Source organism: Caretta caretta, chromosome 7 (genome assembly GCF_965140235.1).
Source record: "Caretta caretta isolate rCarCar2 chromosome 7, rCarCar1.hap1, whole genome shotgun sequence".
NCBI classification, from domain to species: Eukaryota; Metazoa; Chordata; order Testudines; family Cheloniidae; genus Caretta; species Caretta caretta.
Window position 1 is genome coordinate 461,909 of NC_134212.1, and position 27,069 is coordinate 488,977.

At 48.9% G+C, this 27,069-nt stretch overlaps 1 protein-coding gene across 3 annotated transcripts in view; it reads left to right on the forward strand.

The window, feature by feature from the left end:
* The window catches only part of SETD5 (SET domain containing 5), a 163,788-nt gene that overhangs the window by 56,872 nt on the left and 79,847 nt on the right, over window positions 1-27,069 (forward strand). For all 3 annotated transcript variants that reach the window (XR_007357844.2, XM_048859395.2, XM_048859394.2), the window contains exons 2-7: window positions 4,650-4,824; window positions 13,573-13,678; window positions 21,213-21,424; window positions 21,742-21,800; window positions 22,176-22,363; window positions 23,621-23,659. Coding sequence is in view for 2 of the 3 variants with exons in the window: in XM_048859395.2 (XP_048715352.2) it covers window positions 4,754-4,824; window positions 13,573-13,678; window positions 21,213-21,424; window positions 21,742-21,800; window positions 22,176-22,363; window positions 23,621-23,659 (675 nt within the window). In the remaining variant the exon portion in view is untranslated. The remainder of the gene's footprint in view (window positions 1-4,649; window positions 4,825-13,572; window positions 13,679-21,212; window positions 21,425-21,741; window positions 21,801-22,175; window positions 22,364-23,620; window positions 23,660-27,069) is intronic.

Below are 27,069 nucleotides of genomic sequence, written 5' to 3' on the forward strand. Positions count from 1 at the left end.
AGCAGCAATAACAATGGGAATGTTGGTTGCGCTGAGGTCTGACCTAGTCAGCAAACAGCGCCAGCGAGCTTTTAAACGTTCAAAGGCGCATTCTACCACCATTCTGCACTTGCTGAGCCTATAGCTGAACTGCTCCTACTACTGTCCAGGCTTCATGAGCCATGGGAGCAAGGGGTAGGGTGGGGTAGGTGCGACTGTGCAGTGCTGCTGGCTGGGAGAGCAGCCTGAGGCAGAAGCTTCCAACTCTCATGATATTCCAGGCAGGACTGAATCTCCATGAGACAAAAGTTAAAGAAGAGAATGACCTGGAGTCTCTGGCTCCCATTTGGTGCTCTAAGAGGAGGATAGCCATGTCTGTCCAGGCGCCCCGATCGACCTCACCGAGGTCTGCAGGAGCATCCAGGAGATATATGACAGCTATACGTCCTACTGTACCATCTGCCACGAAGGCAAGGAGCTGCTGCTGTGTAGCAATGCAGTACTGCGTCTGCCAGCAGCACCCAGAAGACATACGGTGACAGCGAACTGAGCAGGCTCCATGCTTGCCGTGGTATGGCGTCTGCACGGGTAACCCAGGAAAATAGGCGTGAAATGATTGCCGCTGCTTTCACAGAGAGAGGGAGGGAGGGGGGCCTAACAACATGTACCCAAAACCACCCGCAACGATGTTTTTGCCCCATAAGGCATTGGGAGCTTAACCCAGAATTCCAGTGGGTAGCGGAGACGGCGGGAACTGTGGGATAGCTACCCACAGTGTACTGCTCTGTAAATCGATGCTAGCCACGGTAGTGAGGACACATTCCGCCAACTTAATGCACTTAATGTGGACATATACAATCAACTGTATAAAATCGGTTTCTAAAAATGGACTTCTATAAAATTGACCTAATTTCATAGTGTAGACATAGAATCATAGAATCATAGAATATCAGGGTTGGAAGGGACCCCAGAAGGTCATCTAGTCCAACCCCCTGCTCAAAGCAGGACCAATTCCCAGTTAAATCATCCCAGCCAGGGCTTTGTCAAGCCTGACCTTAAAAACCTCTAAGGAAGGAGATTCTACCACCTCCCTAGGTAACGCATTCCAGTGTTTCACCACCCTCTTAGTGAAAAAGTTTTTCCTAATATCCAATCTAAACCTCCCCCACTGCAACTTGAGACCATTACTCCTCGTTCTGTCATCTGCTACCATTGAGAACAGTCTAGAGCCATCCTCTTTGGAACCCCCTTTCAGGTAGTTGAAAGCAGCTATCAAATCCCCCCTCATTCTTCTCTTCTGCAGGCTAAACAATCCCAGCTCCCTCAGCCTCTCCTCATAACTCATGTGTTCCAGACCCCTAATCATTTTTGTTGCCCTACCCTCAATAACCGCATGTCCACCCAGTCTTCCCTGTCCTCCCCTTTGGCTCCAGCTCTGTCTGTGTGCATCTGTGAAATGCAGCAGTGTAGTGTAAAACCTTTCTGGGGTTTGCATAAAATAAAAGTTAAACAGGAGATGGTTTTCCCATCTGGTTGTCTGTAACAGTTTAGATGTATTTCATTTAGATCCTTCTGCCAGCTTCATATATGGTTATATTACCATTTTAGGAAAAAGAAAAGGAGTACTTGTGGTACCTTAGAGACTAACCAATTTATTTGAGCATAAGCTTTCGTGAGCAAAGCTCACTTCATCGGATGCATACTGTGGAAAGTGTAGAAGATCTTTTATACACACAAAGCATGAAAAAATACCTCCCCCCACCCCACTCTCCTGCTGGCAATAGCTTATCTAAAGTGATCACTCTCCTTACAATGTGTATGATAATCAAGGTGGGCCATTTCCTGCTCAAATCCAGGGTTTAACCAGAACGTCGGGGGGAGGGGGGGGGTTAGGAAAACACCAGGGGAAATAGGTTACCTTGCATAATGACTTAGCCACTCCCAGTCTCTATTCAAGCCTAAGTTAATTGTATCCAATTTGCAAATGAATTCCAATTCAACAGTTTCTCGCTGGATCTGGATTTGAAGTTTTTTTGTTGAAGAATTGCAACTTTCATGTCTGTAATCACGTGACGAGAGAGATTGAAGTGTTCTCCAACTGGTTTATGAATGTTATAATTCTTGACGTCTGATTTGTGTCCATTTATTCTTTTACGTAGAGACTGTCCAGTTTGACCAATGTACATGGCAGAGGGGCATTGCTGGCACATGATGGCATATATCACATTGGTGGATGTGCAGGTGAACGAGCCTCTGATAGTGTGGCTGATGTTATTAGGCCCTGTGATGGATTTGAGCTGGAAATGGCCCACCTTGATTATCATACACATTGTAAGGAGAGTGGTCACTTTAGATAAGCTATTGCCAGCAGCAGAGTGGATTGGTGTGTGTTTGTGTGTGTGTGTGTGAGTTGGGGGCGGGGGGGGGTTGAGAGAACCTGGATTTGTGCTGGAAATGGCCCAACTTGATTATCATACACGTTGTAAGGAGAGTGATCACTTTAGATAAGCTATTGCCAGCAGGAGAGTGGGGTGGGGGGAGGTATTTTTTCATGCTTTGTGTGTATAAAAGATCTTCTACACTTTCCACAGTATGCATCTGATGAAGTGACCTATAGCTCACGAAAGCTTATGCTCAAATAAATTGGTTAGTCTCTAAGGTGCCACAAGTACTCCTTTTCTTTTTGCGAATACAGACTAACACGGCTGTTACCCTAAAATGGTAGGTTTCAGAGTATCTCACACACCTTTCTCCTACAAAAAAAAAAGGAGTCCTTGTGGCACCTTAGAGACTAACACATTTATTTGAGCATAAGCTTTCATGAGCTACAGCTCACTTCATCGGATGCATTCAGTAGAAAATACAGTGAGGAGATTTATATACATAAAGAACATGAAACAATGGGTGTTACCAGACACACTGTAACAAGAGTGATCACTTAAGGTGAGCTATTACCAGTAGGAGAGCGGGGGGCGGGGGGGGAAGAACCTTTTGTAGTGATAATCAAGGTGGGCCATTTCCAGCAGTTGACAAGAACATCTGAGGAACAGTGGGGGGTGAGGAGGGGATAAACAAGGGGAAATAGTTTTACTTTGTGTAATGACCCATCCACTGCCAGTCTTTATTCAAGCCTAAGTTAATTGTATCCAGTTTGCAAATTAATTCAAATTCAGCAGTGTCTCGTTGGAGTCTGTTTTGAAGTTTTTTTTTTTTGTTGAAGAATTGCAACTTTTAGGTCTGTAATTGAGTGACCAAAGATATTGAAGTGTTCTCCAACTGGTTTTTGAATGTTATAATTCTTGACGTCTGATTTGTGTCCATTTATTCTTTTACGTAGAGACTGTCCAGTTTGACCAATGTACATGGCAGAGGGGCATTGCTGGCACATGATAGCATATATCACGTTGGTGGATGTGCAGGTGAACAAGCCTCTGATAGTGTGGCTGATGTGATTAGGCCTATGATGGTGTCCCCTGAATAGATATGTGGACACAGTTGGCAACGGGCTTTGTTGCAAGGATAGGTTCCTGGGTTAGTGGTTCTGTTGTGTGGTGTGTGGTTGCTGGTGAGTATTTGCTTCAGGTTGGGTGGCTGTCTGTAGGCAAGGACTGGCCTGTCTCCCAAGATCTGTGAGAGTGATGGGTCATCCTTCAGGATAGGTTGTAGTTCCTTGATGATGCGTTGGAGAGGTTTTACATGGGGACTGAAAGTGATGGCTTCCTCCTACAGTAACTTTTATATTCTCGAGTTTGTTTTCTAAGCAGGGATTTATCCTGGGTTTCTACATAATTCAGTATTCTCCCCCTCAAAAGTCTGTGACATTTTCATCAATTCCATAGGCTTTCTTTGCAGAAATTTTGGGCAGCAGTGAATATAGAGCTTAAGCCTGGGTTTTCTCGTCACAGTACTGGGAGTTCTTTTCACTCCACACTCAGCAGAGTTGTGGGCCACAACTGCTCTCTCAGGGTGAAGTGATCATGATTCCACCTTCTTTTTCTGAAATGAACCAGTAAGGTTATAGTGTTCCTTATTGGATTAATCTATCAGAAAAAAATGTAACCTATGACTTGGCTTGACTGTTAGGAGAGGTGCAAGATGGGATTCTGGAAGCTTGGGGTCTTCTGTATCAATGAGCTGTACCCCAAGTAATCATTACAGAATTCAGGGGATGGGCTCTCATGTAAAGAGCAGCCTTGATGTGATCTAGAAATAATCTGCCCACAGGTCGGACACAATGGCAGTGTATGTGACATGAATGTAAATAAAGACGTCTGGCTCCTTATTGCCCTACCACTCAGAATGGGGTTTGTTTGTATTTTGCAGAGGGGATGGGGCTAGGTTCATGAAGGGTTGTGGGGAAAGGTAAGAGCTGTTAGTAATTGGATGCAAAAGGAATGAACAGCTTGTCTGTTAATCAGCACTGAGTTTAGTTTGGAGAAAGTAGCAAATTGGCTCCTTTTAGGTTGAGGCGGGTTGTAAAGAAGGACTTTGGGGCTGCGGGTGATAGTTTAGCAACAAGCACAGGCGGTTGTGCATGCCACCTGCTGGAAAGCTGCTTACTCTCTCTCGCCCCCTCTTCTGAAAGTCCCCATGCGGGAGTGGTATAGGGAAAAATATGTTCATATAACAAAGGTTAACAAAAATGCAACATACTGTTTTTTCCCTGCTAGGTTTCCCCATGTCCGTGACGTGCTGGCCGAGGCTCTGCGGCTCCTCCCCACCCTTGGAGCAGCCAGTCGCTACCTTTTGGACTCCGTGATCCCTGACGGACGTCATGAGCATTGCAATCGCTCTGGGAGTCACCACACCAGATACATCCTACTCAGATATGGCTGCAGGATCCGAGTAAGTGGTGTTTCCTCTGAATGCATGTGAGTGAATGCAGAGGCAGAGGTGAGCTCCTTTTCAGACTCCAGCATGTCTGGCAAACTCAGAATGGAGGGAACAGATGAACTTGAGACCGCAATTAGGGGAAGGGGGAGCTCCAAAGGTATCGAATTCCTCCTTCCCAAGGCCAATACAAAAGATATATGCTGCCCCCTTTGAACAGGCTCCGGGGAGAACATCCTTGTGGGAAATCCTCAAGTGCCGCCTTTGCATGAGCCTTGGTTGTGGGTGCTGAAGTTCTCCACATGGTTCTGTTTTTTGACCCTGTGGCAGGACTGTTGTTTCAGACTCTGGTGAGTAGCTGTCTGGTAAAATTTCAAACCTTTGCAGTATTTTTCTCTTCCTCTCTTAAAATCTCTTTTGTATGGTGTTGCTAGTGCAGATAGCTGTAATGTTCTACCCCAAAGGAGGCTTCATTTAGGGTGGGTTAAGAGAGTCTGGTTGTGTCATTACCTGGAGTACAAACTGGACCATTGAACAGCTGTGTCCCCTTAATTCTCTAGCCTAGGGTGCCTTTTACACCTCTGTACTGTCAGAACATCCATATCTGGCCTGCTCACACAGCCGTCAGCATGCAGATTCATTCCCAGCTAAATACATGAGCACTGTAACCGGTCACTCATGAATTACATACAGGGCAACACCTGCAAATTCTTAGTCCCAGCCTTGTTCCCCCAGAAATGTGCATGCTACCGAACAGCGCAAGCTCCATCATTTCATCAAAGGAAAATGATGTATGCACCAGCCTGGCTTATCTCAAATGGAGCTTCCACACACTTTAATCCAAACACACTAGTTAAGATAAAAAAAAAATAAGATAAGTTTATTAACTACAGAAAGATAGATTTTAAGTGGTTACAAGTGAAAATGTATAAAAGTCAAGATTGGCTACAAAAGAAATAACAGTAATATGCAAGCTGATACCTAACTGACACTCTGCACCTCAAAATAGCACCCTTAAACCTCCATGTTCAATTCTATGCCTTGTGAAGTATCATTTCAGAAGTCTTGATTTGTTGAACATTACTATCCCATTGAATTGTGTGTTCCTATTGCATCTGAAGTTACGAAGTATTGCTGTGTGTTACTGAAATATGTTGTGAGCTTGGGAGATGTCCACAGCCAGCTTTTCAGGGGCAACAAAGGAGCACCTAATGAGACAGATTTACATCAGGATTAGCGAGACATGATTTGATGGCCCATTCAGGGAATCCACTCTTCCAGTGGCCATCTCAGAGACTCCTCAGCGGGCAGGTACACTGTGGAGGTGGCCTAACTCATGTGACACAGCAAGAATCTTTCTAGCAGCTGGAGGAAAGTATAAAAGAGGGACAGTAACATCACCACTTGACCTCTCTCCTCCCTCATCTTAACACCTGGAATATTGCCTGGAAGACAAAGACTTTGAACTGGGGAGATTGGTCCCAGGCTCAAAGGAAGTACAGCCTTTGTATTAAGGACTGTGAGCTGCCTGTAACATCTATTAGGATGAGAAAAGCTGTTCAACTAAAATCTTGGTTAGTCTGAGTGTAGACTGCGTTTCTATATTTATTTTTTATGTAACCAGCTTTGATCTCTATGTCTGCTATTTATTATCACTTAAAATCTATCTTTCTGTAGTTAATAAATCTGTGCTATATTTTACCTAAAACGCTGTGTTTTCGGTGGAAGTGCTTGGGAAATCTCAGCTCAGTTTAACAAGGGCTATTGCACGTCCACTACCCTTTGTAAGAGTGGCAAATGAATTAATGAGCTTGCAGTCTCCAAGAGAGTCTTGACCAGAATACGCAAAAAGAAAAGGAGGACTTGTGGCACCTTAGAGACTAACCAATTTATTTGAGCATGAGCTTTCGTGAGCTACAGCTCACTTCATCGGATGCATTCGCGCAGCTTATGCTCAAATAAATTGGTTAGTCTCTAAGGTGCCACCAGTCCTCCTTTTCTTTTTGCGAATACAGACTAACCCGGCTGCTCCTCTGAAACTTGGCCAGTATAAGACCGTATATTTCTGGGGTGAGAGGCTGGGAACTGCGGTGATTGGCTGGTGCCTCTCTGTGTCATTCGTGACCGGCTGAGAGCGCATTCCTGCAATTTAGCTGGGTGTGGACCTCTACATGCTGATAACTGAGTGATCAGTGTCTAGAGGGGTCTGTTGTTTGTCACTGGCATAACATTGTGTGAGACCGCCCAGGCTGGAGAGTCAAGGGGGCACAGCAGTCACACTTTTCCAGGTTGTGCCCCGGGGATCCTGTCACACTGTCGTAACAAGCTAAGTGTCCTTAAAAGCTAGGGTTTTGTCTCATCATATGCTGATGTAAATTTCACAGGCTGGGTCTCTCTTCAGCCTGGGACCACTCCCCCTTAGTTCAGTTCTTTGGGAGATGTTGCTATCATGAGCAAAGAGATGGGAGGAGAGGTGAAATGGAGGCCACAAGGTTTGTCTCTCTCTCTTTTATGTCAGCCTCCCCTCTTTGAGGATTACTCCTATCTGGGGTGCAGGCAATAAAAGTAGTCTATTGTGGATGTGAGGGTTGAGCCACCCCTGTGATGAAATGTAAATTCCTTGTTTACACCTTCCTGTTGCTGAAGAATGGCTGTTTAAGCTGGTGATTTGCTCTTTAACACCTAACTGGGGGGCTAGTATGTCTTTGTCTCAGAAAGTCAGGTCCAAAACAGCTTTTCAAACTCCAGAACATGTGACAACATTATGCAGTAGAAACGTATTACTTTACGTACAATGTTGTTATACGTATTTTACCAGGACAATAAAGTTCAACGATTGAGTTTTCAGGTGATGCCTCACAAGGCATACTTTGTACAAAATTTATCATAGTCACGTAAAAGTGGTGACCATAATAGTATAGATCGTCAAACCAGTATACTTCCAGCTTCTATTCCCCTGCATCTCTGAGTGAAGTCCTGACTGCATCTACTGTCTCCGAGAGATGGGCCACTTGTTTATTTTTTTTCTTTGCAATTACCTATTCTCTAAGGATATCGTCAGCACAGGATTCTCATACCTGAGTTTTGTGCTTCCCAACATCAGACAGACCACCCCAAGCTCTGTTAACGTTGATCCTGAAGGACTTTGGGTTAGGTTATGAACTGTCCTCTTTCTCCCTTGGAATATTGATTGTGCTCAACCAAGAAGCTCCCCACAGTAGATGCTGCTCCTGCTCTTTATCTCTCAGGCCTAGTCTGCACTACAAAGTTAGGTCAATGTAACTTGCCTTGCATGGGCCTGTTTGTGCATTTTTGCCCAAATTTATCTCTGACTGACATAAGTGACCCATTACAGTGACACAGTAAAATCACCTTCCTGAACTGTGTAAAACTATGATCGACCTACTGTGGTCAATGCAGTGAGAGTGTAGACACTGCATGAGCCATGTCAACACTAACAGTCCTCCAGCCAATGTCCCACAGAACCCCAGGCCACACAGCAGTGACCTCTCTATTCACAATTTTAAACTCTATTACTTAGGGGTGGTAGAAACTGGAAGCCCCCCACTTTTAGATACCTTATATGTTTTTTGAAATGTCCTTTCCTGGTTGCCCATCTTAGCAAGCATACCTAGCAGCTCATCTTTTTTTGTGTCCAGCACATACAGAGAGGTACTAGATGCATTTTTGCCTGGAACAGGCAAGAAGTGTTGCATCTCCAGGGCCTGTGGAGAGAAGACGCTGTGCAAGCCGTGAGGAAGTGGTTTTTTTCCCCTTAGTTGTATGTGAACCTTAATGTTTTGCATGAATACTGTATGTACCTCAGTTTCCCCTGCGCATGACACTAATGCCTACGCGGTGGAGATAAGGGTGTGTGTCTTTTGCTGAGACCCCTAGGGGCAGATGAGACTGCTCCAGCTGCCTGCATGTAGACAATGGCCAAACCCCTTCGTAACCTGAGAACCAAGAGGGAGATGCGACCAAGTGACACTTTGCCAGGAAACAAGACACAGACTGGAGGAGGGGCAATGGGCATGATGGAAGCTAGGCAGCTGGAAGGGGTCAGACTCAGGGGGAGGGTCAGGATTCCAAGACTCTGGGGTTTCCCTCTCACCAAGGTGGACTTTACTGAATGGTCCTACTCTCTGTGCTAACAAGATCCGTTCTACGCTATGTTCCTGTTGACTAATAAACCCTTCTGTTTTACAACACTGGCTGAGAGTCATTTCTGACTGTGGAGTTGGGGTGCAGGGCCCTTTGGGGGCATGCAAGGCTTTCCCAGGCATCCCATTCAGGTGGACTCACTGCGGGGAACTCACAGTGTGAACAGGGGTGCTGAATGCTCCGAGACTGGACCCAGGAAGTGCCAAAGCCAAGGAGACTTCTTGCCCTGGACATCATGCCGTGAGGGGAGTCACACTGCACCAGTTTTGGCTAAGCTTCTCCCAGACTGTGATACCCGTGAGGGTCCCAAGCAAGAAGACTCTCAGAGGGGGCCCATGGTGAGAGACAGGCATCCTGGAGGTTCAGAGAGGTGTGGTTCCAGGAGGCACTGGAGCCCAGGGCTTATCCCCCAAGAGAGCATGGTCCCCTCGAGAAGGGCTGTCACGATGAAGGAGGGTTCCTCCCGGAGATCGTAAGGAGCCGAGAGAGCCTAGGGCCTGTGAGTCCATGATACAAACACAGCTGCGGAACAGGCAGCTTGCACTGGGGATGCAAGCAAAGGGGTGTAACAGGGATCAGTAGCAGTGCCGGGTGAAAGCGAAGGAACTTTGCCAGAGATACCACAAGGCAGGGGAGGGCAACTCCTGCTACAGGTATCCTTTTCTCTTTGTGGCCCTCCCGTCCCAGTCCAGTGGTTCTTAGTATGGTTATTTTTCATTGATTCTTTCATTAACACCCCAATATATGAGTAAACAATGTAACACTGTTGCAAAAAAAAGAGAACATCATTTTGGGCTGTATTAGCAGAAGTATTGTAAGTAAGACATGAAAAAAATTCTTCTACACTACTCAGCACTAATAAGACTTCAGCTGGAGTATTGTGTCCAGTTCTGGGCACCACTTCAGGAAAGATGTGGACGAATGGGAGAAAGTCTTGAGGAGAGCAACAAAAATGATTAAAGGTCTCGAAAACATGACTTAGGTTAGATTGAAAAAATTGGGTTGGTTTAGTCTGGGGAAGAGAAAGCGGGGGAGGGGGCAGATGTGATTACAGTCTTCAAGTGGTGTTCTCCGTAGCCATTGAGGACAGGACAAGAAATAATGAGCTTAAATTGCAGCTTGGCAACAGTGGTGTGGGGTTCTCAAACTGGGACGGGCACGGAATGTATACTTGGGAGGCATGGGAAGGCGGAGTGGAGAGCAGCGGCTGCTGGCTGGGTGCCCACCTCTGGAGGCAGAACTGCCACCGCCAGCCGGGCAGGAGGAAGGGCGGCACGGTACGGCATTGCCACCCTTAGTTCTGTGCTGCGGCTGGCGGTCGCGCTGCCTCACAGCTGGTCGGCCAGAGAGTTAAATGGCACCGTCTGAATCAGTGCCGCATTGGCTTTAATATTTTGTGGGAGTTGCACGTTGATTTTTTTTTTTTTTTTGTTAGCAATATATGTACTTGTGCGGGGGGGGGAACTACTACAGACACGAAGAAGAGGGGCGCGATCAAATATGTTTGAGAACCACTGGTCTAGATAATACTTAGTCCTACCTTAGTGCAAGGGACTGGACTAGATGACCTATTGAGTTCCTTCCGGTCCTACACGTTTATGATTCTATGATCTGATGGATCACTGAGTCCAGGACCACTTCTTTATTTCTAGCTTTGTAACCATCAGCACCTCTTACCTCAGTGCCTTATTTCACTTTGAAGTCTTGGATCTCAGTAACTTTAAACTGCAGCAGGAGAATGTTGGTAACAGGCTAAGACATTCAGCATGTTTTCTGCCTGGAGATCAAGTAGGACATGTAGGGGAGTCAGATCTACCTGCAGATGTCACTCAAAGCATTCAGAATCCCTCCAACCCTTCTACAGGGCACAGTCTTCCTTCCCCAGCTGTGAGACTTCTGTATGTCCAGCATAGAGCTAGCCTGATGTGCTTTGAAAGAAAAATCCTCAAAATGTAAGCCTGAGTTGGTTTCAACTGCTGTGTGCCAGGTGGAGCTACCCACCTCTCTACAGTTCTAGCACAGTAGGTTTGCGTCTGAAGCATTCTGCACCAATCCCTCAAAGCTAAGGACTTCCCCATATGCAGAGTCCCTGAAACCCTACAAATCTTGGCATGTGAAGTTGGTGGTAGCTAGGCATTGGCTCTGAATAATAAGTATTAGCTGGCTGCACTGTCACTGATGAAGTTTCCATTGCCAGGCAGTGTTTTGTAAGGGTCTTCAGCATCAACTTATCCTTCATGTTCAGGGCAGAGGTGGAAACGTGAGTGGCAGTGTATGCTGAAGGGCCTGGCCATCTTAGCCTTGTTTATCTCTGAAGCTGCCTTGGAGGCTGTAGGTGCTCCACCCTTAATTCAGTTCAGCTTAATTCATAAACCAAACTGAATTAAACGCTTAATGCAGTTTAACTAATCCACTTTAAAATCACACCTTTAGTTAATGCAGATTAATTTTCCTAAATGTCCCTGTATAGACGAAGCCTTAGGCCTGGTCTACACTACAGAGTTAGATCAACGCAAGGCAGCTCATGTCAACGTAACTATGTAAGTGTCTACACTAAAATTTTGCTCCCATCAACGTAACTGCCTTGCTGTACTGACTGAATATCTCCACCTTCACAAGCAGTGTAGAGTTAATGTAGCTAGGTCAATGCAGGGGCACTGAGGACACTGCATTGGTTACATCAACTGTTGTTGGCTTTCAGAAGCCATCCCACAATGCCCCACACTGACAGCACAGTCAGTACAAGCGCTCCGGGTGAGGACACGAACCATTGACACGAGTGTAGTGTGGACACACAAAAGTGATTTAATTACTGTGGTGGCTCTATGCCGATGTAACTGAAGTAGACATAATTTTATAGTGTAGACATGCCCTTAGTGTTTCGAGTTCTGCTGGATTCACACTAGCAACACAAGACCCAGGAGAGAGAATCCTGCTTTTCTGTCTGCTTTGTCCTTTCTCCCATGCTATAATCTTTGAAGGGGAGACTGGGGCCAGGTCTACATTATAAACTTACATCAGTATAACTACTTTGCTTGGGGTGAGAAAAAGCCACACCCCTGAGCAACGCAGATATACTGACCTAACCCCCGACGTAGACAGCACGATATTGATGGCAGGGCTTTTCCCATCGCCACGGCTGCTGCCTCCTGGGGAAGTGGAGCACCTTCCCTGATGGGAAAAGGCCTCCTGTTGGCGAAGTAGCATCTTCCCAGAAGCGCCACAGCAGCGCAGCTGTACTGCTGCAGCATTTTAAGCGTGGCTCTGCCCTGGAACTACAGATGTGATTGTTACTTCCTGTCTCGTTTCCAGTGCAGCCATAATGGTGCACGTGCAGTAGTAGTGTGTCCTCTTCCGTCTCCTGTTTTGGAATGCTTCTCGGTTGAGAGGATGTTTCCTTTCTGGTATTCTGTTGCTGACCTCGTTACCTACCACTTCCCTCCTCTACCCAGGACTCCTGCAGTCCTTCACCAATAGCACACTGTACAATTGATTTTGACCTGATGTTTTTCACCACCATGTGGTGAAAATGTGCACTGTCACTTTAAGTTAGCAGCAAAATTCCCATTCAACAGTTGTAGGAAGCACAAAGCCAACCTGCTTTGCTTGTGGCCCTTTTCTGTCCAAGCCATGAGTTTTATTGACCCTTGTTTGCAACATGGAATTATCTTAACCATCCCAAACTGTGCAAGATTTTTTTTAGGACAACTGTATCTTCCATACAAATTATATTCCCCAAACACTGTGAAGTTAAGTGACACTAAGGTTTTGTCTACACCAGCACTTTTGTCGGCAAAACTTTTGTCAGTCAGGGGTGTGAAAAAAACCACACACCCCGACCAACATAGTTTCACTGACAAAAGCACCGGTGTGGACAGTGCTATGTCAGATGCTCTCCTGCCGACACAGCTACCACCACTCATTGTGGGGGTGGGGTGGGGGGGGGTTAATTATGCCACCGGGATAGATCTCTCCTGTCAGCGTACAGCGGCGCTGAGAGGAAGAACAACAGGCATAAAGGCAGGAGGGGTGTGTTCAGCTGCAATTTGGAGATGCTCTTTTTGGACTGAGAGGAGGAGAACGTGGTGGTGTGTCAGTGTGGTGAGACTGAGACTAAATCAGCACTGGCCAGGCAGAGGGTGTGGAGTGGGGGACAAGAAGGGTGTGATAGGCCCAGATAGAACAAGTCCGTAGAGGGTTTTAAAATCAAGGCAGGAAATCTTGAACTGTTTCCAGAGGTGAATGGGAAGCTCGTGAAGGAATATGAGAGTGTGCACATAATGTGGCTGGCTGTGTCAGCATGTTTCTTACTCCTTTCCTGCTTCAGCGTGAGGAGATGAGTTAGTTACTCCTTATTCAGCATGACCTCTGCTTAGCTGCCTGGTCTGTCAATCACAGGTTTATCCTACACCCCCATCCTCCATGTATGAGCCACATTGTGAAGTGGATAATGTACCTCAGTTTCCCTGAGATCTCTTAACAGTGCATTTACAGTTGTGCCAAGTGGGAAAGAGGAGAATGCTGAGATATTGGCAAGTGCCTGATAAGGGGGAATTTGGTGCTACACTGATGTGTCTTACTTCTGGCAATTTTTTGCAGCCCAGAGTCCGTGGAAGCTAGTCCAGCTGTCGATGAGAAGAATGTATACTCCAGTCATGGCTACGAAGCCACCCAGAGGCACAGCTATCGAGGACTGCCTTATGCAGTGAGTACTCACTCCTTAATCTGCAGAGGATTATGCTGTACTAGCCCCTTACTTTATACTCTGCTCCTCCCCCACATAACACTGAAGTGCTGTTTTATTTAGCTCCAACTTTATTGGCTGCATACTATATAGTCTACTGTGTACCTCTATCTGAGAGAGACAGAGGCGATGAGTGGGTGCGGGCATGCGGGGTCACGTGCCTCCCCAGATTTCTGCCTTCTGTTTAGCAACAGCTTCTAGAGGTTTTCAAACTGTGGGGCAAACCTCATCTCAGCAGGCCACACAGTCTGTCTTGGTTGGTCGGGGCGCAACCAAAAATTGTACCTCCAAGGGGAGGCTCAGTTCAAAAAGTTCGAAATTGGCCTGGTAAGGTGAGTCAGGGAGTGGAGGTGGCGGTCCCTCTCCAAGCTACGCTGTGCAGGGGCTGGTGTTGCTGCTTGCCCCCCAGAACATTCCTCCTTGCCCCCCAAATACTAAACCTCTGTACTAAATAAAATGCGTTGGTTTCCATTACAGGATTTTTCTCGCATACCTCCTGATGAGAGCTCATGTACCCCTAGGGGTATGTGTGCCCCGGTTTGAAAACTGCTGGTTTAGCTTGTTTTGGGGCAACTGCAGTGTGACTGAGTCCTGCCATACCTGCTCCATTTTGTGTGTTAGTTACTCTCAAGGCCCCACATTCTCTTCAGCAAGCTTGACGTAGATTCAGTGGCAAGATCCCCTGGTGGTTCTTCGAGTGATTGCTCATGTGTATTCCAGAATAGGTGTGCATGCTCGCCACATGCACTGGTGCCGGAAATTTTCCCCCTGGCAGTGCCCGTAGAGGGGAGCATCCCCCTGCAACCCCTGAAGTGGCGTCTGCCTGGCGCGGTATAAGGGGGGCTGCTCTCCCCTCACCCTCAGTTCCTTCTTGCCATCAGTGAAGGTTGTCGGAACTGCTCAGCCCCAGCCTTGCTGCAGCTCATCCCCAGAACTCTTCGTTTGTTCAGTAGTACCTGTAGTCAGTTAGCTAATTCAGTTAGTTTAGTTAGTCATTGAGCCCAGGCCGGGGCATGCCCCGCACCGCAGGCTTTAAGTCATGCGGCTCTTGTATGCGCTCTGTATGCGACCCGCACGCGGATAGTCTGCGCTGCTTGGGAGAAACCCATATCAGCGAAAGGTGCAAGATCTGTAAGTCTTTCAAGCCCCGGACCAAAAAAGAAAGGGACATTAGGGTCCGGGCCATCCTGATGGAGTCGGCGCTGGCCCCAACCCATGCCACTCCAAACTGGTACCTGGCACTGCGGCATCAGTACGTGGAGACCCTCTGGTACTATTGTCCAGTCGGCACCGCTCCCCATCCATGGGGCGCGCCAAGAGGACCGGAAAGACTCCCCTCGGTGCCGTTGCAAGAGGAAGTCTGGGAGAGAGGCTAGGCCCATGTCGGCTAGTCCTTGATCCCCATCGGGCTCTAGGCCTCCGACTCACTTTGAGCAGAGTAGTCCGGCCCCTTCGGAGCAGGCCTCTCCGGGTGTCCGGATGCCATCTACACCCAAAGCCCTCCAGGCAGCCAGGGACATCGTGTCCATGCTGGTGCTCGGAGCTCTGCCGATGTTGGCCCCACGCCACGACTGGGATCACCATAGTCACCAATGGCCCAGTACCAGTCTCAGTCGAGGGAACGTTCCCGACACCACTCAGGGCTCAGTCCATGTGGATCGCCCTCAATGCCGGCCAGACTGTCCGGATGGGTGCCGTCCGACCGGGACTCCCGGCACCGCTTGTCTTTGCGAAGCGAATACCGCCGGGACCGTGGCAGACGTCGCCCACGGTCCTCGTCTCACAGGACATACCACAGTTGGTTGCAACACAATCGTTGATGCCGTTCCCTCTCGGACTCCTGTTCCAAGTCCCCGCCAAGGCACCAAAGCCCCGGCCATCGAATGCTTGCGTCTCACCGACGCGGGTCCTCCCGTCAAAGCAGCTACTACCGTCAGTGCCGCTCCTCCGCATCGAGATCGTGGTCCTGTGGCTGGCGTAGATCCCGGCACCGCCGATACTCCTGGTCCAGAGGCAGCAGCGGATCATTCCCAGCCTGGCCTCCCCTCACAGCTGCTCGTCTACAGGCCTAGCTAGCCAGCCTGAACAGCTGGCCCCACCGGTGCCTCAGCAAGCGTAATGGCACCAAGTGTTGTGGCCGGCCCAGTGGTACCAGCGGGCACCGTGGCCGCCGGGGCCTCAGAAGCACCGTCGGCATCCCTCTTTCGACCACCAGAAAAAAGGTCGGGGGGACCTGTGTCCTCGGTACTATGCCTGGAGTCCGTCCATGTGGTGGATCCTCCGGTGCTGGACGACACCCAAAGCACCGCACTGGCCTCGCCCCATCTGGAGGAGCTGATTGCAGCCCCGCCCCCCTCCATCCCGCAGGAGGACTCCCAGGCCCACCAAGACCTCCTAAAAAGGGTGGCAGCGAGCCTCCACCTCCAGGCTGAGGAGATGGAAGAGCCCTCAGACTCCCTGTTCAATGTGCTGTCCCCTTCAGCACCGGGCAGGGTGGCCTTGCCTCTCCATGAAGGGGTGGCAAGAATTTCAAATGCCCTGTGGCAAACACCAGCTTCGTTGGCTCCCATCTCTAAAAAAGTGGAGCGCAAGTACTTTGTACCCACGAAGGGACACAAGTATCTGTATACCCACCCGGCGTCCAACTCCTTGGTGGTCAAGTTGGTCAACCACAGGGAGCGGCAGGGGCAACCAGCCTCGACCCCCAAGAAGAAAGACTCTCGGAGGCTGGATACGTTTGGGAGAAAAGTTTATTCTTCGTCAAGCTTTCAGCTACGAGTAGCAAACCATCAGGCTCTCCTGGGCCACTACGAGTTTAAACTCTGGGAATCCCTCCCCACGTTTGAGGACTCTTTCCGGGAGCGCGATAAGGAGTTTAAGGCACTTGTGGAGGAAAGGGCGACGGCTGCAAGGGCATCCCTGCAGGCCGCTTCAGATGCATCGGACACGGCCGCATGGTCCATGGCCTCAGTGGTGTCCATGAGACGGGCGTCATGGCTTCTGCTCCCTGGCCTCTCCAGCAAAGCGCAGTCATCAATGCAAGATTTCCCTTTCGACGGGAAGGCTCTGTTTGCTGAGGAAACAGACACAAGGCTGCATAGCATGAAAGACTCCTGCACGACCCTCCAGACCTTGGGCCTCTATGTCCCTCCTCCGGCAAAACCCAAGTTCAAGCCACAGCAGGCTCCTGCCCAGGCCGCCCTCCCAAAGTACGAGGCTGCCCACAAAAAGCGGCGGGACTATAGAAAGTGCCCGCAACGGCAATCTCAGCCTGCTCCCCAGCCTGGGTCTTCTAAGGGCAGGCGGGCGGGCAGGCAAAAGGCATTTTTGACAGGATGCTTGGGGGGACCCCGCTGGTTCACAGACGGGACCTACCCCCAGTAAAGCCCAATCGATTGTGTGCTTTCCTCCCTGAATGGTCGCGGCTCACCTCGGACCAATTGGTCCTCAACACCATCTCCCAAGGTTACACCCTTCAATTTACCTGCTCCCCGCCCAACCCGCCTCTGCCCCTGTCCCTCCTGGGGGACCCCTCTCACGAGGCTCTGCTCGAGCAGGAGGTGGGGCAGCTCCTGGACCTGGGAGCTATAGAGGCTGTGCCCAAGTGGTATTACTCCCGGTATTTCCTTATCCCGAAGGCCAAAGGGGGGCTCAGGCCCATCATGGACCTGCGAGGCCTGAACCACTACATGGTGAAACTCAAGTTCGGCATGGTTTCCCTGGTCTCCATCATCCCCTCCCTGGATCCCTGGGACAAGTATGCTGCCCTCGATCTACAGGACACGTTCTTCCACATCCACATATTCGAGGGGCACAAACACTTCCTCTGTTTCGTGGTGCGACGGAGTCACTACCAATTCACGGTCCTACTGTTTGGTCTGTCCACTGCCCTCAGCGTCTTTACAAAGTGTATGGCGGTGGTAGTGGCCTACCTCAGATGCCAGGGGGTCCAAATATTCCCATATCTGGACGACTGGCTAGTCAAAGGCACCTCCCGGTCGCAGGTGAGGGATCATGTGGCGCTCCTCCTGTCCACATGTACTGCCCTGGGACTGTTGATAAACAACGCCAAGTCCATGTTAGTCCCAGTCCAATGCATAGAGTTTATCAGGGCGCTACTGGACACAACGTCGGCCAGGGTGTGTCTCCCACCAGACAGGTTTGAGACCCTGAAAGGGCTCATCGACTCAGTCACAAGGTTCCCAGTGATGACAACCAGGGCTTGCCTGCAACTGCTGGGTCACATGTCTGCGTGCACAGATGCATTCCATTATGCCAGACTAAGAATGAGGCCCCTCCAGCTCTGGCTGGCCTCGCAGTTCTCCCAGGCCACAGACAGAATGGACAAAGTCCTCACCGTGCCAAACTCGGTGATCACCTGCCTGCGGTGGTGGTCCGCCCCAAACAACGTGCCCCAAGGGGTTCCGTTCAGGGACAGGGCCCCGTCGTTGGAGCTGCTATCCGACGCGTCGGACCTGGGTTGGGGGGCCCATGTGGGGAACTTTCAGACCCAAGGCCTGTGGTCTCTACAAGACCTACCCTTTCATATAAAAATCAAGGAACTCAGGGCGGTGTGACTGACATGTATGGCCTTCCACTCGCACCTGGAGGGAAAGGTAGTCAGGGTCCTCACGGACAACACGGCCTCGATGTTCTGTATCAACAGACAAGACGAAGCTCGATCCTCTGCCATGAAGCCCTCAGTCTGTGGGACTTCTGTATAGCCCACAACATCTACCTAAAAGCCTTCCACTTGCCAGGTGCCTGGAATGTCAGGGTGGATCGCTTGAGCAGGAATTTTGCCTCTCAGCACGAGTGGTCTCTACACCCGGCAGTGGCTCACCAGCTGTTCCGAAGGTGGGGTACTCCCCAGATGGACCTATTTGCGACCAGGCAGAACCGATGATTCCCCCGTTTCTGCTCCAGGGGGGGCCTAGGGAAGGGCACTATCTCCGATGCCTTTACCCTGTCCTGGTCAGGCCAGCTCCTCTACGCCTTTCCCCTGTTCCCTCTGATCAGCAAGGTCCTGGAGAAAATAAAGACGGACAAAGCCAGGGTCCTCCTCGTTGCCCCGGCGTGGCCCAGGCAGCACTGGTACGGGGCCCTCTCGGGGCTGGCGGTAGCTCTGCCATGGCAGTTGCCGCTCCGCCAGACCTCCTCTCTCAGGGCCAGGGCCGCCGCCTCCTCCATCCCAACCTAGCAGCGCTTCACCTCACGGCCTGGCTGCTCAGAGGCTAGGTGGCGAGGAAAGGACGTGTTCGGAACAGGTTCAGCATGTCCTCCTCGAAAGTAGACGGCCCTCCACTCGCCGCTCCTATGTGGCAAACTGGTCTCAGTTTTCGAAGTGGGCTGCAGGGCAGGGTGTTTCCCCGACGGCCACCCCTATCCAGCTTATCCTTGATTACCTCCTCCACCTGAGGGCCCAGGGACTGGCACCCTTGTCAGTCAGGTACACTTGGCGGCCATGTTGGCCTTTCATCCCCCGGTGCAAGGGCACACAGTGTTTTCCCATGCTATAACCGGCTGGTTCCTTAAGCGTTTGGACCATCTCTACCCATATTCCAAGCCCCTGGATCCACAGTGGGACCTAAACCTCGTGCTGGCTCATCTCACGAAGGCCCCGTTTGAACCACTGGCCACGTGTTCCTGGTCTCATCTCTCGTGGAAGGTGGCCTTCCTGGTAGCCATCACATCGGCAAGGCGAGTCTCGGAGCTCAGGGCCCTAACCTCCTTATACGGTTTTTCATAAGGACAAGGTCAAGGTCCAGCTCCGCCCACACCCCGCATTCTTTCCGAAGGTGGTCTCCGCCTACCACATGGGTCAGGACATTTCTCTGCCAGTTCTTTGCCCCAAGCTTCACACTACTAGTGAGGAACACCGTCTCCACACGCTCGACGTGAGGCGGGCTCTGGCTTTCTACCTCGAGCGGACCAAGCTGTTCAGAAAGTCTTCGCAATTGTTCATCGCCTTGGCTGAGCGCATGAAGGGTCAGACGATTTCCACTCAGCGCCTTTCTAAATGGATCAGTTCATGCATCCGTTCCTGTTATGAGCTGGTGGGGGTCCCCCCGCCGCCCATTGTGAGGGCACACTCGACTCGGGTGCAGGCCTCGTCAGCTGCCTTCGTGGCCCACATCCCCATCCAGGACATTTGTAGGGCCGCCACGTGGTCTTCGGTTCACACGTTCACCTCGCACTATGTGATCATTTCCCAGGCCAGGGATAATGCCAGGTTCGGCAGGGTGGTACTCCATCGTGGGAACTTGTGAACTCCTACCCACCTCCAACAGATATAGCTGTCCTCCAACAGATATAGCTTGGAATCACCAATTGTGGAATACACATGAGTAATCACTCGAAGAAGAAAAGACAGTTACCTTTTCCATAACTGGTGTTCTTCGAGATGTGTTGCTCATGTCTATTCCACATCCCGCCCTTGTTCCCCTCTGTCGGAGTTGTCTGGCAAGAAGGAACTGAGGGTAGGGGGAAGCGTGCAGCTCCCCTTATACCTCGCCAAGCAGGTGCCACTCCAGGTGTCGGGGAGGGGGGGCGCTCCCCCCTACGGCTACTGCTAGGAGAAAAACTTCCGGCACTGGTGCATGTGGTGAGCACGCACACCTATTGTGGACTAGACATGAGCAACACATCTGAAAGAACACCAGTTACAGAAAAGGTAACTGTCTTTTCCTGCAATGCTCTGTGAGGCAAATAGGAAAATCTGCAACAGCTTCCTTTAAATTTTAAAATGGAGGATTTTGTTGAATGAACTATATGAATGTGTAACACCTTCCACAGTATCCTCGCTGGTAGTGTTTGATACCAACTGCAATTTATTTTACACTGTCTTCACACTTGGTTTTTAGTGTGCTGCAGATTTTCATATTGAGAACACAACTGTCAGAACTTGGGAAGGTTGGGGAGAAGTTGAAGACTTGAGATACGCAGAGGGAAAGCATGGAAAGTGGTTTGAGATTTTGGGTTAAGCACATTAGCTGGAAGTTTTTTCAAAACGATTAGCAGAGAAACAGTCAATATTGACATTTGAATTGTTCTCAGAGGTTTCAATGTCAACAGCCCATTGAGACAAATTGTGCAGTTCACATCTCTCAGAGCTATTGCTTCAAGCTATTTGCAGGCTGTTTTCCATTCAGATTGTTTGTTGGTTTCCTGGATGGCTGTTGAGTTAGAACTGAGTTTATGCCTACGCTGTAAGTTACTTTGGTATAATTTATGTCGCTTAGGGGTGTGAATAAGCCACACTCCAGAGTGATGTAAATTGTGGACAACACTATGTCAGCAGGAGAGCTTCTACCGTCAACATAGCTACTGCCTCTTGCGGAGGCAGGAGTTAGTAAGCCAATGGGAGAGCTCAGTCCTGTCGGCTTAAAGCACTTTCACCAGAAGTGCTTCAGCAGCACAGCTGCAGTGTAGACATACTCTAAGACTTTGAACTCCCTATGTTCAAAATAATACTGATGGAAATGTTTATTTTCAGGATCATAATTATGGAGCTCCTCCTCCTCCGACCCCTCCAGCATCTCCCCCAGTTCAGACTATCATCCCTCGGGCCGAGCTGAATGGCTTGCACTCACCTGACGAGGAGAACTCTGGGGACAGTGAGAGCTCCTCAGAGGGAGAGTCCATTCCCAGCTGGTGTCACTGCACTCTGTCTCAAGATGGCTTCCTCATCAAGTGTGACAAATGCAGGTAACTTCTGATACATCGCAGAACGGAACGGTTCCTGCTTTCACTTCTATTGCCAGACCATCACATTTGAGTTGGGGATCAACTTTCTGTTGCTGGTTGAAGTGTTCTCTCAAGTGCTTTGCCAAGTATCAGTCCTCCCCCTTTGTTCTGTCAACCTGACAAGTGTTGGTGGCACTAGGAGTGGAGATGAGAATGACAAATTGATGCTCTTATCACCCTGGGCCCCTTGCAGGGCATGCAGCTTGTGACATCTGGTTGACTTTCAAGTTGACTGACCCTTACAAAACTGGCTTCAATTGTTCATTCTCTTTTTGCAGGGGAATGAGCAGGGGAAAAGTGATCAGACTCCGCCGCCGGAAGCAGGACAATGTGTCAGGTAAGGCTGCGATTATGCTGTGAGTAAAGGTGACACTGTTGTCTCCTCCAACAGGGCCAGAAGGTTCTTTGTTACTGTCTCTCAGTGCTATCACCTGTAGCTGTGATAAACACAATAATGTGTCTTTTTCTCTCCACCCTTGGGAGTCGAGGGATGTGGCAAGTTCTCTGCGGGGCAGAGAGACCAAATATGCAGTAATATCATCTTGTGCAGTGTCAGAAGGTTGGGAGAGCGGCGGAGGGGAGGTTGAACTTGCGGGGCTCTGAGGTTGAGGAGCAATGTCTAGCTAGCAAATCATTGTGAAGGAGGACCAAGAAGCATGCAGATCTCTCCAAGATAGACATAAAGTTGCTAACATGATACTCCTCCCTGCAGGTGGAGACAGTAGTGCAACCGAGAGTTGGGATGAGGAACTCTCTCCCTCCACAGTGTTGTACACAGCTACGCAGCACACACCAACAAGCATCACTCTCACTGTTAATCGGGTCCGTAGAAACAAACCTAAGAAGCGGAAGAGGAGTATGGAGAAAGCTCGCACTGCACCAAAGGCCAAGAAGATCAAGGTATGTGAGCATGGCAAAAACAGCCCAGACCAAATGCTGGGCACAGTATTGGTGAGTGCAGGTCAGCATGCCCAAAAGTGGGTCATCCTTTGGTTACTCCAAGTAAGCCTGTATGGAAAGGAAGTTCTCATGTCCCACCACTGCCTCATCTTTATGAGCTGCTTAGCCACCCCAGCCTGGAGCTTGCAGATTGATCTGTCTTCCCCTTTGTTTCCCTGTACTGCCCTTTGGCATTCAGAGGCTTTAGGTTCGGTTTTGAATTGCATCTCCGTTTTTCTTGCTGGTTCATCAGAATTCAGAAAAACCTGTTCAGGGGTCCACATCTGCTTGTGGCAGAAGGTTCATTGATATGATGGGACTGAAACGTTAGGAGGACTCTGTTCTTTTTTTCTCAGAGGTGTGTGCTGTGTGTCTGGGATGCAGTTACTGGTGGGGGTGGGCTGATTCTTGGGAAGGAGATCTCCATGGGTGCTTTTCATTGTCTAACAGCCCCCTTTCTGGAGTTCCCACAAGTTGTGGCACTTCTGGGTGGCTTTCTTTGAGATGGTATGAGGCTGATGAAAGGATTTGGGGATTTTGAATTGCTTTGGATTGTTCTTCGTCATGCCTGTATGTGTTGTGAAGCAGACAATACATGTTATTTGTGTCTTCTTCACCAGCAGCTTGATTAGTGTAGTTTGCTACTTACTTGGGCTTTCCATGAAATTGATCTGCCGCCACAGAGATAGCAGAATACGGCTTACTTGTTAGGGTTAAGGAATTGATAGCACCATCCCTCTGTTATCTGCAGTGGTTGCTGATAAACCAGCTGGTTCAATTCTTAGAATTACTGAATAATAAAGCTCAATGAGAGATGGTCCCCGACCCTCCTCCTTACCAAGGCAGTTGAGATTGGTCAGCTCACTCTTTCTCGTGGTCCCAAGGTTTTTCCTTAGTCAGGTTGGGGGGATGAACTTTCTCAGTTCAGGAATACTGTCTGTGAAACTCCCTCTCTGAGAATGTCTGCTGGAGTCCTTCTGTGGAGCTTTTCTGTTCAGGTCCAGCACCTCCTGTTTAAATCTTCCTGTGGCTTCTGCCATTTTTTTGTGAAATGCTGTGATCTCTGGGCCATTGGGCTGGGAGTAATTTACATGTTTAATGTTATCTAATTTAAATGTGATCCTTGGACTCCATCGAGTGGTGGGGGAGAGAGCTTTATAGAAATCTAAAGAAAGGGTATAAATACTGATGGGCATCGTTCTCTTGTTTTGGGCACAGGCCTTTCGAGAAGGTTCACGGAAATCTCTGCGGATGAAGGTGAGTGGAACTGAGCTGCCTGCATGATTGTGTCACTTCTCTCAGCAGTTTTTTTCCTGATTTGTCTGTCTGGGGCTCTCTGATTCTGACACTAGCTTCTGGATAAGCCCTGACCTTTCATGCACCAGAAAGGAACCCTTTCTGAGTTGGTGTTAGAGGAATTTCCCATTGGTTGGTGAACTCTGCTTTCATCTGAGAGGGCTTATCAATTTCTCTCTGCTGGGTAAACCCCATCCTGCCACCTAGGGTGAGGTTGATCAGTGACACCTGTGAGGAGAGATTTTGAGTGTGAGAATGCAGGATTGAGTCATGGCCCAGTATCTAGTGAGGTAAGCTGTCATTTGACTCATCTAATCTAATGTACTTGTACGTTAAGTTTAAATAATATTGGGGTCCACAACAAAAATGGTCTTGTTCCTCTCCATGCCCCATGAACTGGGATGGATGAATGCAAGTATTCAGGCTTTCTGGGTTGGTAATGGTTGTCTCACAAGTACCATTTCTGGGGAAAGGATTACATTTGGACCAAAGCACTGTCCTAGAAATGTAGCATTTATCCTACCAGATCAGACCAAGGTCCATCTGTGATGTACCAGGGTACAATCTTGACTAATGAGCAGCTATGTCACCCCTGCCCTGCAGCTTTGGGTGCCGTACAATGCCTTGCTGAAGGAGTTCCCACTTGGATTGTTCACAAACAGCCTTTGAGTGTGCAAGCCACACCTTGAGTGTCTGTGCAACTGCAGCCTGCCAGCCACGCTGGGGTTACTCCTAGGTCCACCATGCTTTGTATTTCCTTGACTGTACCTTGACAGTGGGCCCTGTAGGGTCTGCTGGAAAAGGTGGCTGTGGCCCTTCTGTAATGATTTTTTTATGAGTTAGCAAGTGTCTTCCCTGGCTTGTTAGAAAACCCCTCTTTGTGTTCTTGCAGCACAGACAACACCTCTCTTTGACTGTTTCCAGCCACCACACTTGAGACTCACTCAAAATTTGGTGTACCAGTGCTTAAAGTGTAAACCTCATTTAAAATAACAAGCTGTGCATAAACTTTGCTTGCTGCGTCACTTTGACATACCAGGGTACAGTCTAGGCTGGAGGCTACGGCAGCAAAGCATTGTAAAGGGCACCCCAGGATAGAGGGCAGGGGTGACACAGCAGCTCATTAGTCTGGATTGTACCCTGGTATGTCTCACCATCCTAGTTCAGTATCTTGGCTCTGATAGTCGCCAATATCAGATGGTTCAGAGGAAGTTGCACAAAATCCTGTAGTGGACAGTTATATATGTAACTCAAGCTTCTGAATATTGTTATCCTTTGTTTATCTGATATAACATAATTGTGAATGTTCTTCTTATGCTCTGAGGTTATTCTGTGGTGCCTGTCACTGAAGTATCCGTTCCAAAAACATTTCAGTCCTTTATGAATCCTGCTAAGTTCTTGGCCTCGGTATCTTGTGTCAGAGAGTTCTATGGGTTAATTATGTCATGTAAAAAGAATTTCCCTTTTAAATATATTGACTTCCAATGTTATTGTTTGGCTCCCTTGCTGTAGTCTTATAGGAGAGGGTAAACAGGAGCACGTAATTACGTTCTCTCTCATTCACTTTTAATAATGCCTTTATCATGGCCTCATTCATTTCCTGTCAAAACTACAATCCCAGTCTTCTCAGTATCATCTTATGCAGAGGTCTTTCCATGCTTCTAGCCACTTTTCATTGCCCGTTCTGCACCCACGCTATTTGTGCTCAGGATTAGAGCCCTCCACTGTGTTGGGTGCTGCACTAACATGTGAAACACAGTCTGGTTTGAGAGAATGCAGCAAATGAGTGTGAAAACAATGGAAGGGAAGGTAGGACAAGGTAACAGTGCTAATATTGTATACTTACATATTTATTTTACAGTTATTTATTAATTACATCATTGTCGCACCTAGAGCCCTTGTCATGGACCAGAACTCCATTGTGCTAGGTGCTGTACAAACAAAGAACAAAAAGACAGTTCCTGCCCCCGAGGAGCTTACAATCTAAGTGTGAAACAAGAAACAGATGTATACAGAGGTGTGGGATCACAGGGAATCTGTGAGAGTGTATTAGTGGTAGGCAGGGGTCTCAGCACACCAGCAGCCTGACTGTTGTCGGGTTCTTCCTAGGCATCCCAGCAAAGGAGCATTTGAAGGAGGATAATGAGGCAGCTTTGTAAGTGTTTATGGTGCGTGCCTTGCAAATGCAGGGTTAGCCTGGGAGAAAGCACGAAGGTGCTTGTTTGTGAAAACTTTACAATTAGGTGATGGAGGCTGGAATCACGGGTCAATTGGAGGCAGGAGTTGGCAGCAAATGAGAAATTATATGTAAAGTGGGGATTGATCCTGAGTGGCCTTGAAAGTGAATACAAGCAACTTACATTTGATTCAGTAGAGAGCATGGAGCTGGTGGAGAGATACCAAGAGACACGATCAAAGTGACAGGCTAGGACAGGGGTGGCCAACCTGAGCCTGAGAAGGAGCCAGAATTTACCAATGTACATTGCCAAAGAGCCACAGTAATACATCAGCAGCCCCCCCATCAGCATTCCCTGAGTGCCTTCCGCTCACCGGCCTGCCGATCAGCGCCTCCCCCTCCCTCCCCGCACCTCCTGATCAGCTGTTTTCGTGGCATGCAGGAGGCTCTGGGGGGGAAGGAGAGGAGCGACGGCATGGCAGGTTCAGGGAAGGGGAAGGGGTGGAGTGGGGGCAGGGCCTGTGGCAGAGCCAAGGGTTGAGCAGTGAGCACTCTCCGGCACATTCAAAAGTTGGCACCTGTAGCTCCAGCCCCGGAGTCAGTGCCTGTACAAGGAGCTGCATATTAACTTCTGAAGAGCCTCATGTGGCTCCGGAGCCACAGGTTGGCCACCGCGGGCTGGGAAAATGATCTTAGCAGCAGCATTCTTAATGGATATGAGTGGAGCAAGATTGCATTTGTCAAGATCAGAGGGCAGGATGTTGCAGTAATCAAGACACAGGATGATGAACCCTTGGACAATGGGCACAGCTGTAATGTTCCAAGCCGGAGTGAAGTGTTAGTTAAAAATAACAAAATATAAACAATTTTATTATGTGTCTATTTCTACTATTTAATCCTCCACCTGTTCTGTTATTTCTGCCTTTCCCTTTTTGCAACCTCTACACAAGTGTGCATTTTTACTAGCTTATTGCTACTTTTTATTCTTAAACATTTACCTTTTAGTGTTTTGTCCTTTCTGTTGTTGGGGTTGGGAACTATAGAAGGAATGTTGGGGCGAGAGCAAAATGAGGAGTGGGGAATAAAGGGCTGGAAAGGGAAGAGTAGGCAAGAGGAGCAGGGAAAAAGGAGGAGGTCATGAGGCAAGTGAGAAAAACAGGTCTTGTTTCTCTGTTCCCCATGCCTCTGAGTCTGT